Source organism: Medicago sativa, chromosome 8 (assembly GCF_051527215.1).
Source record: "Medicago sativa cultivar Bolivia chromosome 8, Bolivia_mono, whole genome shotgun sequence".
Classification (NCBI taxonomy): Eukaryota; Viridiplantae; Streptophyta; class Magnoliopsida; order Fabales; family Fabaceae; genus Medicago; species Medicago sativa.
In genome coordinates this window covers 30,127,455-30,140,551 of record NC_140756.1, presented here as the reverse complement: position 1 = coordinate 30,140,551, position 13,097 = coordinate 30,127,455, and the positions used below count along the sequence as shown (strand labels likewise).

The 13,097-nt window shown below is 34.3% G+C and overlaps 2 protein-coding genes across 5 annotated transcripts; both read right to left on the bottom strand.

The window, feature by feature from the left end:
- Positions 1 to 713: 713 nt before the first annotated feature.
- Positions 714 to 5,154, bottom strand: LOC146898276 (E3 ubiquitin-protein ligase DIS1-like). 3 transcript variants are annotated; one of them, XM_085732468.1, is made up of 5 exons: positions 4,981 to 5,154; positions 4,792 to 4,851; positions 2,401 to 2,633; positions 1,546 to 1,932; positions 714 to 1,269 (listed from the first exon to the last, which is right to left on the bottom strand). In XM_085732468.1, exons 3-5 carry the CDS (start codon positions 2,605 to 2,607, stop codon positions 949 to 951), a joined length of 915 nt encoding a protein of 304 aa, XP_085588594.1. In that variant the 5' UTR covers positions 2,608 to 2,633; positions 4,792 to 4,851; positions 4,981 to 5,154; the 3' UTR covers positions 714 to 948. The 3 variants fall into 3 exon arrangements, with proteins under 3 accessions (XP_085588594.1, XP_085588593.1, XP_085588592.1); XM_085732467.1 differs by having other exon boundaries at positions 2,401 to 2,635; positions 4,800 to 4,851; XM_085732466.1 differs by lacking the exon at positions 4,792 to 4,851.
- Positions 5,155 to 7,718: 2,564 nt separating this feature from the next.
- LOC146898275 (uncharacterized) lies at positions 7,719 to 12,746 on the bottom strand. 2 transcript variants are annotated; one of them, XM_085732470.1, is made up of 3 exons: positions 12,637 to 12,746; positions 9,290 to 9,510; positions 7,719 to 8,507 (listed from the first exon to the last, which is right to left on the bottom strand). In XM_085732470.1, the coding sequence occupies exons 2-3, from the start codon at positions 9,482 to 9,484 to the stop codon at positions 8,022 to 8,024; spliced, it is 681 nt and encodes a 226-aa protein (XP_085588596.1). In that variant the 5' UTR covers positions 9,485 to 9,510; positions 12,637 to 12,746; the 3' UTR covers positions 7,719 to 8,021. The 2 variants fall into 2 exon arrangements, with proteins under 2 accessions (XP_085588596.1, XP_085588597.1); XM_085732471.1 differs by lacking the exon at positions 12,637 to 12,746 and adding an exon at positions 9,621 to 12,597.
- Positions 12,747 to 13,097: the final 351 nt, after the last annotated feature.

The window sequence follows — 13,097 nt, the reverse complement described above, 5'->3', positions numbered from 1 at the left end:
AATGAATGTCACTTTTAATTTCCAATGCAATAATAACTTCTTTTTTTTCAATTGTACCCTTTAGTTAATAATATATACTACTTCGAAAGTATTATTTTTACTTTAATGAAAAACAAACCAATAGTTGATTATGATAATTTGGCAAAATAACATCTCTCTTTCTTTTAACTAATGCATTTCTTAATATGTGTGTAAAAACCCGACGTTCATTTTGAAACAGAGAGAGTAATAGATTCTATCATCTCCACCCATCATCATGGCCCGTGGCTTTAGAAACTCATATTTGAGCATCTTTCTTTCTCATGTTTGGTGAGAAATATCACAAACCTGATGTACACTGCTTATGTTGTTTATTCACAAAACAATCAATATATACACAAGATTAGGATCCCAATTATTCCCAACAGTTATACATGAGATTTGGTGAATCATAGAACATTTGGTTTCTATACTTATGCTCCTATGCTTATGCCTTATACAGCTGATATATAGATATTCTTATCATTATGGTGTTACAACTTTTCCAATACATTACAATTTTACCCGTTATTTCTTCAATGATCTATTAGTTATAAAAACAACTAAAAATACACCTTCCCACTTTAAAAAACCACAAATCCTTCAAATTTCAAAACAGGTTCCCAAGACACATTGTAAATCAACAAACATGAAGTAATTTCACATGCTTTTGAGTGTAGCTTGTCATCACGTGCTTGCAAAATTTTCACAATTACTTTCAATCATTAACATTCATGGAACAAAAACTGTCATATTGATATGAAGTACAGCTTCATGTTCATGCATTTAATGTAAGGATAAGCAAAGAGAGATTGCCTCCTAAATTACAAAATACGACTAGATATGTATTCACTAGAAGAAATGTATCACTACAAACTCATTAATCTAAATATAATTTCTAGTCGAAGAACGGACATCAATTCCTTCTTGTCATTGTTCTTTCCAAATCCTACCAGTAACCCTTAGCTTCAACTCTTTCCGGTCACCACCTGAAAAGAAAAGCGCCATATTCCTCTGAATAATAAGACCATCAAAACTGTCGCGGATCTTGCTATGACTTTCCCTGATGCTTCTTGGCACTCCTTGCCAAACCATCTTCCTCCCATTTCCGCCTACCTCTAGACTGTAGCTATAATTTTTTGCTTCACTATCTTCACCCATGAACCGCAAAAAGGCTATGTAGACAGGAGCCATTCCAAGTTGAAAAGTTTCAAAATGTAGACAAAAGTACTTACCAAAACAGCTGAAAACCTGGAAACCAGTGTAATTCAAAAATCATGTGAAAGCCAATTATTTTGTTGAAATAAAAATTAAATGCCTATATAAGACCCTTGTACATATAGTTCTTTTAAAACATGAAGTTACTCAGATGTTCCACAATAGTCAATATTGGAATTTTCTTGTTTATGCAAGTAAAGAGAGTTGCATGGTTAATTACATTGCTTAAATTCTACATTCTCATTATAGCCTAGAAAAATTGGCTTAGTCAATAGAAGGAAAAGCAAAGAAAGTTCAAAAAAACAATACCGTTAACATCCATGTGGCATTTTCAACATCTTGAGGATTTGATTTGACATAACGATGGTTAAAAGTGCTACCGTTGTGCATGTCCACTTTGTGATCTTCTTTCAGATGGGTCACCAAGTAGTTTAAATCACCCACAACAGAGCATTCTGAACCAGCATATGGACAGTTATAGGGTCTATATGAACATTGAGATTCATGTTCTGGCTTGTTGTAGTATGGATATATCCCGATGCACCCAAAATCTTTGAATTTACAGGGGAGTGCAAAAGATGCAGCCACCTTCTCCAGTGCTAGACATCTAATATTTCCCAGCTCATGCCTACAAGTAGGGCACCGGTTATGTACTCTAGGTTTGCAATCCGAGCATATGGTGTGACCATTTGAACACTGCAATAGCAACATAGGTGAAGAAGTTAACTAAATTTTCCAAATATATATATATATTTTTTTGTGGTGTCCGGGGTTCGAGCCCTGAACCTTGCATATATTATGCATTGTCCTTACCAACTGAGCTAAGTTCACAAGGACAAATAAATTCTCTTTTATTTTTAGAGGATATTCAATTTGAATCAAAAGGAAATCACCAATGTTCTCAGAATAGATAAGTGAGGCAAGAAATGGGATGACAAATGTTGAATGATGAAAATAACACCCCAGTACTAAGTTTGTTCTTATGACATACCGCAACGAAAATTGTTTTAGTTTTTAATTACTACAAAAATCAGAATTAATTTTTTCCTTTTCTCCAATCTAATATACAGTAACACCATTTCATGCCCAATTGCTATAAAAACATGCTCTCTCGAGAAACCAAAAAATCAACAATAAAACCATCATAAATAAGTCATAAATAACCTGATGGATTGGAGGGTACATGGCATTCAGGCACACAGGACACTCTAGAAGCTCACGAACACTGCTTAAAACAGTCCCAGTAGGTTTAAGAGCAGTTTGTGCAGGATCATTCACCAATTCACCAACATCTGTTGACTCTTCTTTTTGAGGAGGATCAACATCAATGTTGCTCCGTATATCATCAAAGATTGGATTACTCAATGCCATGCTAGCAAGAGAAATCACCAGCGGCCCTGTGAGAGGAGAAAAGACATTGGAATTAAAATCAATAGTTATTCTTGTTTACTTTCGTTATACTGTTAATATAGCATAAGTAGTTAGGTATTACATCCCCTGGCCTGCTTAAATGAAATGACAAACACTGGGAAATATATCATCGTCTTCCATTGATTTTCTATAACATGATCAAATTTGGTTTCAAAGCAAATTTACAAACTCTAGAACGGATTAATAAGGTGTAAATTTTGACTGACTGAATTTATGAAAGAAAAACAAGGCACATCGAGCATCCAAAAGCACAAACATTTGCCATTGAAAATACAACCCATAAGCCAACCATTTTTCACACACTAATATTCCATCAGGAAATATCATTTATTATTAACATTTTAAACATTACAGCAGAGCTAAGCCAACGTCAATTTCATCCAAACAAGTTCCACTACTTACCAAATCTTATTTCTGGTCTTGGGAGTCATCTTATATGCTTCCCAACTTTAACTATAAAAAGGCAAAAAGATGCTTTCTGATCCATCAAAAATCAATTTTTTCAGAAAGACCTTTATTTTATTTTTAAACTAATCACAAAGACCATTTAAGCAACGAAAAACATTTTTCTTTAAAATTCTTTTTGACTAAACAACAATTCTATTGCCTTATCAGAATACAAAAAGTACTCTGGTCGAGTATCCAATTATATTTTATTTTTTTAAAGTAAATTTGGTATGTATCATTATCGGCTACATGTGGTTGTGTGCTTGGAACAGGTATGTACCCTTGCTTCATGGGAAGTTTATTAGGGCCTAAGAGGTATAACTCCTATATAAGCTGAAGACATTGAGACAGTCAAGTAGAGTAATCAACAGCTAATACCAAACAACTTAATTACAAAATTAACCCTTCTAAGAATATCTTTGAGAATAAGGTTTATTCATGTACCATTTCTATTTTACATTATTCCCTGTGCATAAGAGCAACACAACTGACCAAAAGAATTTGTCAAAATGAAATTTCAGGAAAGGATGGGATGCCATCTGGAGTAATGACTAGTAGAATTGACCATTAATATAAATAATATAGCTCAAACCAAACTCATAAAAAAAAAATGGCAATGAAATCGATATCTGTGTATATATTTAAAAATAAAAAATACAAATTGACATAGTTCTTCACAACTACTAGCTTTGACCAGTCCTGATTAGTTACAAATAAATGAGCCAAAAAAAAAAAAAAACAGAATAGAGAAAGACACAATGTTTATTAACATGACCAGGTCAAATATGGCACTTTGCAGGCATAGGGTCAATGAATTGGTTCTCAAAGAAGGTAGAAAAAAGACAAGGATAAAAAGATGACAAAGACACATTTGAATCATAAATTGTCCCCTTCCTAAGCATTGACTTTGTAATATGAAAACATCATTTGGTAAAATAAGGCCATGGTGCAGATCAATTTGAACACGAATTTCGCAAAACCTATGAAACACGGGCACAGACACCGACACACAGCATGGGCTCCAATAATAATTTAAGAAAATGACATAATTGAATGTACATATGTGTTGGTTTCAGACAGTAACACGTGTCTAATATCAGGACACGCCTAATCCGAGGATTGTTTGTACTTCATTGCACAAAACACACTTGGTATCAAGAACAGCCTTCCTACTGATCAACAATGCTCTTGAATAGCGGCAATGGTGTTGCTATGGCAAAATGGCGTGGTGGATATTTTGACAACTGTCATAAGCAATTTGTGAAGGGATGCCCACCATGGCGATGTCATAGGCCACAATGGCGTGTTTATATAGCAGACTATTAGTCTTCCACCATCGACAACACTTTCGGGCAATCAAAGAGTGATCAAAACAAACCTAAACCTCAATAATCAAACTACAAAGACACCCAACAACCATCAAAATTTATATTATCTCTATAGCACTGACACACTTCTGATCGAAGGCATATCTGGTGTGAGACAAGTGTAAGTGACCAACACCATCACGACACATGCAATTACATTGAATTATATCATATTCTCATATTATTACTGGTGTCCACACATGCCAGTGTCGTGTCCGGTGTCAGTGTTTCAAACTTTCCAAAACACCCCATTGATCAACCAAACAAATTAAAAGGAACCTAAGAAGAAAGAAATTAACCAAACACAAACCTTAAACTTAAACAGAACAAAATGTGCAATCCATTCAAAAAACGCATGGTGATTAAAACCCTAACATTTCAAAATCAAACAAACAACAGATCTATGAGAAAAACGGGGAATGAAACTAAAAATTGAAAAATAGAAGAAACCCACAAACGTAAAAACGATACTGAAGATGAAGGGAAAGAGGAAAAATACCTGAAACGATAAAAATTGATCAGAAGAACATTTGATAGAAGATGAAAAAAAGGGTTTTGGTGGGTTTTGAGTTTTCAACAAACAAAATGAAGAGTGCGCGTTTGGAAGTTGAACGAGAATTTTCAAATTAAAGACATGCAGAGAGAGAGAGAGTGAATTTTCTCGGGAAAATGCGGAATGGAAAAAGTGGAAAAGGGCTTAAAACACATAGTAGGACCCCACGCTCCTTATTCATTTGTTTTATTTTTTATTTTTTAAATTCAAAATCAATTTCTTGCTTTGACTCGAGATTGATCAGACGAGTCGAGTTAAGTTGAACTATATTCCTCGTTTGAGTTTTTTACTTCTCTTACAAGCGGCAATCTTGAGGGGAGAATTATGCCCTTTAGTTATGAGTTCTTTTAAAACTACTTCAATGAATGTTTTTTAAGCTATTGAGCTAAAAAAAATGCATAAAAAGTAAAGTAAAGCAAAATAATAAAGAGATAAAGAATACTAAACCTATTGATGATGTTAGACCATTCACAATGAGAGTGGTTTATCTCTATAACAATTGATAATTTAAAAGGGTATCTATTAGAAGTGTCTCGTATAAGTACTTTATTTCTCCTTGCGGGTCTCGCATGTTTTAATATTAAAATATTAAAATGCGATGATATACAATTAATGAAGGGGTTGAGTGGGTCCTATTTGAAATTATTAGTGGGTCATATTTAAAAAATTTGTATTAAGTTCTGAGTTAGAGGAATTGAATGCTTATTTAATACTACTGTTAAAAAATTATAAATGAACGATGCATAAACATGAAACTCGTTTAATTGTCAAAAAAATGGAGGGCTCCAACGTGGATGCTCTTAGGATACCAAATTCATAGATGATATGATGTTGGGGATATCATCATGTCTTACACTTATCATCGGTTGAGCTACTACATATTTGGTAAATGTGTAGCCACAAATGATGAAAATGTGTCTATTAGGTTTTGTTTGGGAGTTTCAAGGGGGAGGGAAATAGAGGACTTTGGGGATGAGAAATAAGGGATTTGACGGAGGGAGTTTCACAAATATATTAGGTTCACCCTTGTGAAACAATTGCATACACACACAAGGGTTTCCTAACTTACACCAACAAAAAACATGAAGGTCTAAGTTAGCAAGTATGCATCTTTTTTATTATGAGACAAGTAAATGGAGTTCGATCGAGAGGTGAGTAAAATTTGACCAAAAATTGTTCCACCATGAATCGAACTCAAGTTCTTCTGAACAATTAGTCTTTTGGGTAAGCAAAACAATGATATGTCATAACTTATAGGTCAAATGCATCCAAAGGTCCTTTAAGTTTTTCGTTTTTCCCAAGTTGGTCCTTTAAGTTTCAAAAGTCCCAAATAAGTCCTTTTAGTTTCTGAAACGTTTCAAAGCCATATAGTCAGCGTTTGAATTGCTATAAAGATGTCAAATTAAACATTAGTTGCAAAGCAATAATATTTAGGTACAGAGAGTAGAACACAATAACTATAACAGTGCTTTTAAGGTTTTCCCTTATGAAATTTGTTGCGTTTCATCACATAATGAAACTTTCATCACATAATTAATGACTCAAACTATGCACCAGTCCCTTTTGCTGCAAATTAATATAAAGATGAAAGTAAAACTGTGATGCTATGATGCCGCATATAGGTGTAACATCTAAAAAGGATACAACGATGCCGCATATAGGCGTAACATCTAAAAAAAACTACACAAAACAACAACACCCAAGGCAAAGACAACAAAAGCTATTATGCTGAAATCCAATTCAAACCATCGAAATTCAGTCCCATAGCCCTGCTAGCAACACACAACAACAAAACAAACCCACCGAACAGCAGAAAACAGACATGGGTAGCAGAAAAAACTGTCACAGAGGCTGCTGCCATCTGCAGCATCAACCACACAACTCAGCAGCAGGAAGCGCCGGTGCTGAACAGAAACACAACAGCACAACCCTGAGACAACAAAACCAAATAAAAACAGCTCAGACTGACGAACACTATGACTTTGAAACGTTTTAGAAACTAAAAGGACTTATTTGGGACTTTTGAAACTTAAAGGACCAACTTGGGAAAAATGAAAAACTTAAAGGACCTTTAAATGCATTTGACCTAACTTATATGCAAATGACAAAACTACCTTGCAATAAAATTATATTTAATTTGTCAGAAAATTTAAATCATATTCATATATTTTTAATGTTTACTTATATTTTTTAAAATATTCTTATTTTTCTATATTAATTACTATTACAATTTTATTTTTAGTTTAATATCAAGTAATTTTTTGTGTATTTTTTTCTTATCATGTTGATTTCTATAGTGGTTCATATTTAGGATTAATTTTTTAAACTAGAGAGAGAAAACAAGATATAATGAATTTCCCGATCAACTTATCATATCATGATGTCTCGTCAAACTTTAAATTAAATTGAGATAAAATACGAACAAATTATCTGATCTTGTCTCATCCTGGTCATCAAACAGACCCTTAGTGGATATTGAAATTAACAAAGACACGTAAATACACCCATGCTAAACCTACCTAAACATAATCTTAGAAAACATGCCTTCACAAACTCTCATTTTCTTATAATGACAAAACTTTGTTTATAAACTTACAAAATATACTTATGGGGACGATCTCCGTGCCTTTACAGAACATCTTTTACCAACCTCCATGTTTTCTCCACCTTTGACATAATAAAAAGAAGAAAAAATCAATGCTAAACTTAGAAGTATCACCATACAATGTACTAATTACCAACAAGCATGCATATATCAAACTATTAAAAAAAATGTACATAGCTCATGGAAAATATAAAGATATTCAACATGAAATATATATTCAACAAATGGCAAATTCATCAACTATAAACCATAGGACAACCAGGGATACATCATAACCAACAAGAAGTTGAACCAGACACCATAACCATAAAGTATTGCAAATATGTCAGGTTGCATCAAGGTTACAAATTAAACATCCAACAAACAGCCCAAACGGTGAGGTTTAAGAGTGATGCGGTGGTGCTAGAGATAACTTGGCAAGCAGATGATCCTCCACCGCTGCCTGGATCATCTTTTCCACATCATCCTTCATATTTACCAAATCATCCTCCGCCTTTGCCAGGGCCATCTTCTCCATTTTATCTGTTACCTTCGCCATCACGGATACGATCATGTTCTCCATATGCTGAACAATCCTATGAACGATCCTATTTTCAAGTACTTGCTTCCAGCTTGGAGCTTGATCAAACGACCCTGCATCAGCTTCTATTGGCCAATTTTCAGAAATTTCAGCTTGTACTTCAGCTTGTACTTCATCTTGTAATTCAGCTTGAATACAAAGACTCATGTATTCACAGGGGAGTGCAAAAGACGCAGCCACTTTCTCCAATGCTAAACATCTAATGTTTCCCAGCTTATTCCTACAAGTAGGGCACCTGTTATGTACTCTAGGTTTGCAGCGTGGGCATATAGTGTGACCATTTGAACACTGCAATGACAACAGAGATAAAGAAGTTGGCTAAACTTCCAAATAAAGTTTCTTTTATTTTTTAGAGGATATTCAATTTGAATAAAAAGGAAATCACCAAAATTCTCATCCTAGATAAGCTAGGAAAGACATGGGATATTGAATGATGAAATTAGCATCATGATATCAAGGGATTGTTTACTTAAAAAATTAAGTTTTCACTTTTTTAAAATTTAAGTTTACTTTACATTGTTATTAAGGAGATGAAAGACACATAGTGAACAATTGTGTTAAAGAGAAGGTGAAAGGAACAATGCATTATTAGAAACAACGAAAACTATGTTTACATTTTTAAATTTCTGACAATACTATATATGTTTTCAAAGTTGTTGTAAAAGAAAATGGTGCGGAAAATATTAGATCTATATGTTTAATCGATGTAAAAAGGAAAACAGGAAACATGGAATAAACGGACCGTAAGTTTGGGTTTATGACATGCCTCAACAACAATCGTTTAGTTTTACTTCCTACGAAAATGAGAATTCAGTTTTTTCATTTTCTCCAACCTAAAGGTCAATTGAGCTTTTGAGGAGTTCTAGCATCGCACTGTTCTCAACACACGGCTGAAGAGTGTGTTAAAGAGTGTATGTTGAAAGAGTGTGTTGCAACTTGCAAGCATAATTCAGTTATCAAATGGGAATTGCTTTTTGAAGAAAAGCTCATTATTTTAATGGTACAAAAAAATACCTTCTCATGAACCCAAAAATTCACCAATAAATCATCATAAACAATTGATAAACAACCTGATAGATTGGTGGGTACATATGATTCAGGCATACAGGACACTCTAAAAGCTCACGAATACTGCTGAAAATAGTCTCAGTTTGTGCAGGATCATTCACCAATTCACCAACATCTGTTGACTCTTCATTGTTAGGAGGATCAACAACACTGTTACTCTGTATATCATCATCAAAGAGTGGATTACTTAATTCCATGGCAGCAAGAGCAATCACCAGTAGCCCTGTGAGACGAGATAAAACATTGGTATTAATGAAGACAAACAAGACACATCAAACATCCAAAAGCACAAACATTTGTCATTGAAAACACAACTTTACAAAAGGTAATCACCATTCAATTATATGGAGAGTTTGCCCACAAGACAACCATTGTTCAACAACAAGAACCAAGTGATGCCATAATCGTTACTCATACAGCTTTTTTAAGGTCTTCCATTGCCTTTAGTAAGTTGACTACATTTGATCTACTCTCCTTACTAAAGAATCCACAAGTCTTCTCTCTACATGCCCAAACCACCTAAGCCTAGCTTCCACCATCTTTTCCACTATAGGTGCTACCCCAATTCTCTCTCTAGTATTGTCATTCTAATCCTATATTATTTAGTCTTACCACATATCCAATGATTCTCATCTCATCTCTGCTACGTTTATTTTATTTTCGTGTTGGTGCCAAAATTTCAAGTCGGCTCACTCGTCTTTATAGTTGTCCATTAAATATTCTCTTCAACTTGAGCGGTACTTTCGTATCACAAAAAACACTTGAGGCCCTCATCCATTTTAACCACCTAGCTTAAATTTGATGGTTTACTTCATCTATTTTTCATTCGCTTTGAACTATGGACCCAAGATATTTAAACCATGTAACTTGAAGTATGATACAATCTTCAGCTTTCACTCTAAACTAGACATGCTTCGCCTTTTGCTAAAATTATATTCCATATATTGTGTTGCTTCTACTCAGGCAAAAGCCATTACACTTCTAAGGCAGAAGACAACCATTTTTCAAACATAAATATTTCATCTGGAAAGATCATTAAACATTAACATTTTAAGCACTACAAAGCTAAGAGAATACCATCAATTTTAGCCAAACAGGTTCCACTACTTACCAAATCTTTAATTTTGGTCTTCGTAGTCATTTTTATGCTTCCCTTCGTAAGTATAAAAAGGTAAAAAATGCCATTGTGCTTTGTCAAAAATAAATTTTCAGAAGGACCATTTAAGCAACAAAAAACATGTTTTTACAAATTCTTTTGGGGTACCCAGCTAAAACCCAAATCTGAGTATCCAATTCTATTTTATTTCTGAAAAACTAATTTTGGTATACTATGTACTAGCGGCATGTAGTCTTGTACTTGGTACATGCACGTACCAGACACAAGATCCCCTTCGATTTTGGAGTAACCTTGCTTCAGAGGCATTTCGTTGGGGCCTAAGTAGTATGACTCATTTACCAGCTGAAGATATTGAGGCCCTCAAGTAGATAACCAACATCTTTGATTTTAATAATCAAATACAGTTTGATTTTCTGAGCAACCAACATCAAATATTAAACAACTTACTTACATTACATCATTAACCATTTTAAGAATCTCTTTGAAAATAAGGTTTAATCATCTACCATAGCTATATTACATTTGTCGAAGTACAAATTCTAGGGAGGCATGGAATACCGTCCGCAACATTGACTAGAAAGTTTTACCCTATTTAATATAAATAATAGAGCCCGAACCCAATTTATCAAATGAAAAGGCATCGTAATCTATGTTCAACAACAATAAAAATGTAAATTTGACAAGGAGCTTCAAAACTAGCTTAGACCAGTCCCAATTAAGAACGAATAAACAAGGCCAAAAGAATACAAGTTAAACACAAAAAACAAACATTTTATTAACATGATCAGGTCAAATGCGGAAGGAACTTTGCAGGCATAGGTTCAATGAACTTGTTCTCAAGGGAGGGAGAGAAAGGACAAGGATAAAAAAACCAAAAAGAAACACTAGATTTGTAAATTGTCCTCTTCCTAAGCATTGATTTTGTAGAATGAAACATCATCTGGTAAAATAAGGCAGGTTTTGTATCTGTGGTCTTGTACATTGACGAAAGACATTACACGGAAATGGATGCAAAAAAAGAAAATTGTGCCGCCAAACACACTTGGAATCAAAAACAGTTTGCCTGCTGGCTATGGCACCGCTATGGAAGAATGGCAAGTGGGATTTTAACAACTACCATAGGCAACTTGTGAAGGGATGCCCACCATGGTGGTCCCATAAGCTGCAATGGCATGTTTATATGACGGATTTTTGGCCTTCAGCCATAAAAAACACTTACCGGCAATCAAAGTGTGATCTAAGAAAACCTAAACCTCAAGAATCAAACCTCAAAGACTCATTGTCCTAATAAAAAAAAAAGTCAAGTGAAAGGAATCCAGCAATCATCCAAATGAAAATGTGTGGCATTGGCACTTCTAATCGAAGTCATGTCCAGTGTCCGACAAGCATCGACACGACACCAACACATGTAACTTACACTAAATTATGTCATTTTCTCAAATTATTATTGGTGTTGACGTGTTAGTGTCGTTTCCCGTGTCTGTGTCATGTTTGGCCTTCAGCCATAAAAAACACTTACTGGCAATCAAAGTGTGATTAAGAAAACCTAAACCTCAAGAATCAAACTACAAAGAATCATTGTCCTAATAAAGAAGAAAGTCAAGTGAAAGGAACCCAGCAATCATCCAAATGAAAATGTGTGGCATTGGCACTTCTAATCGAAGTCATGTCTAGCGTCCGACAAGCACCAACACGACACCAACACATGTAACTTACATTGAATTATGTCATTTTCTCAAATTATTATTGGTGTTGACATGTCAGTGTCAGTGACGTGTCCATAGTCAGTGTCGTGCCCAATGTCAGTGTCATGTTTGTGCTTCATACATACATACCACTAGAAAGCAAACTAAAATAACTTCGCCAAAAATATAGACATAAATAGGCCAAGCCTTCTGCCATTGACAAAATCACTCTCGGGCAATCACAGTGTGGTCTAAACAAAGGCACATTATCAAAACCCTAATCCTTATGTTCAATTAATTCATTTTTTCATATTTTTATCGATGTCAATGTGTCTGGGTCAGTGGTCCATAGAACAAAACAAGCAGTGAAACAACGCAAGGAATCAAAACCCTAACCACAACCAACAAATGCATCACATTTCAAAATCAAACAAGAAAAGAAAAAATTACAAATATTGAAACGGGGAAGGACACAAAAATTGAACCACTATAAAATTAAAATTGAAAAATAGAAGTAGAATGAAGATGAAAAGAAAGAGAAAAATACCTGGATCGATAAAATTGAAGAGAAGAGCATTAGAGAGGAAATTAAGAAAAAGAGGGGTTTTGGTGGGTTTTTAAGTTTTCAACAAACGAAAGGGTATATATATTCGGATCCTGATCAGGTTTGCGCGCCAAAGTCGTCCTAACTTAGGAAAATTCAAGACCGTCGGATTAATCTAGTGCTCCATTTTTAGCCACGTGGCCATTTTATTAATCAATTATAAATTTATTTAACATATACTCCTCCGGTCTCAAATGTAAGAAACTTTTCACTTTTTTGGTTTATTAAATAAATGATGTATGTGGTCTATAATAAAGACAGCATACATCATTTATTGAATGAATCTAAAAAGTGAAAAGTATTTTACATTTGAGACCGGAGGGAGTATGTTAAAGAGGAATCCAAGAGACACTATCTTTTAAACATTCTCTCTAACACTCACTGTCTTATTGAATGAAATTAAT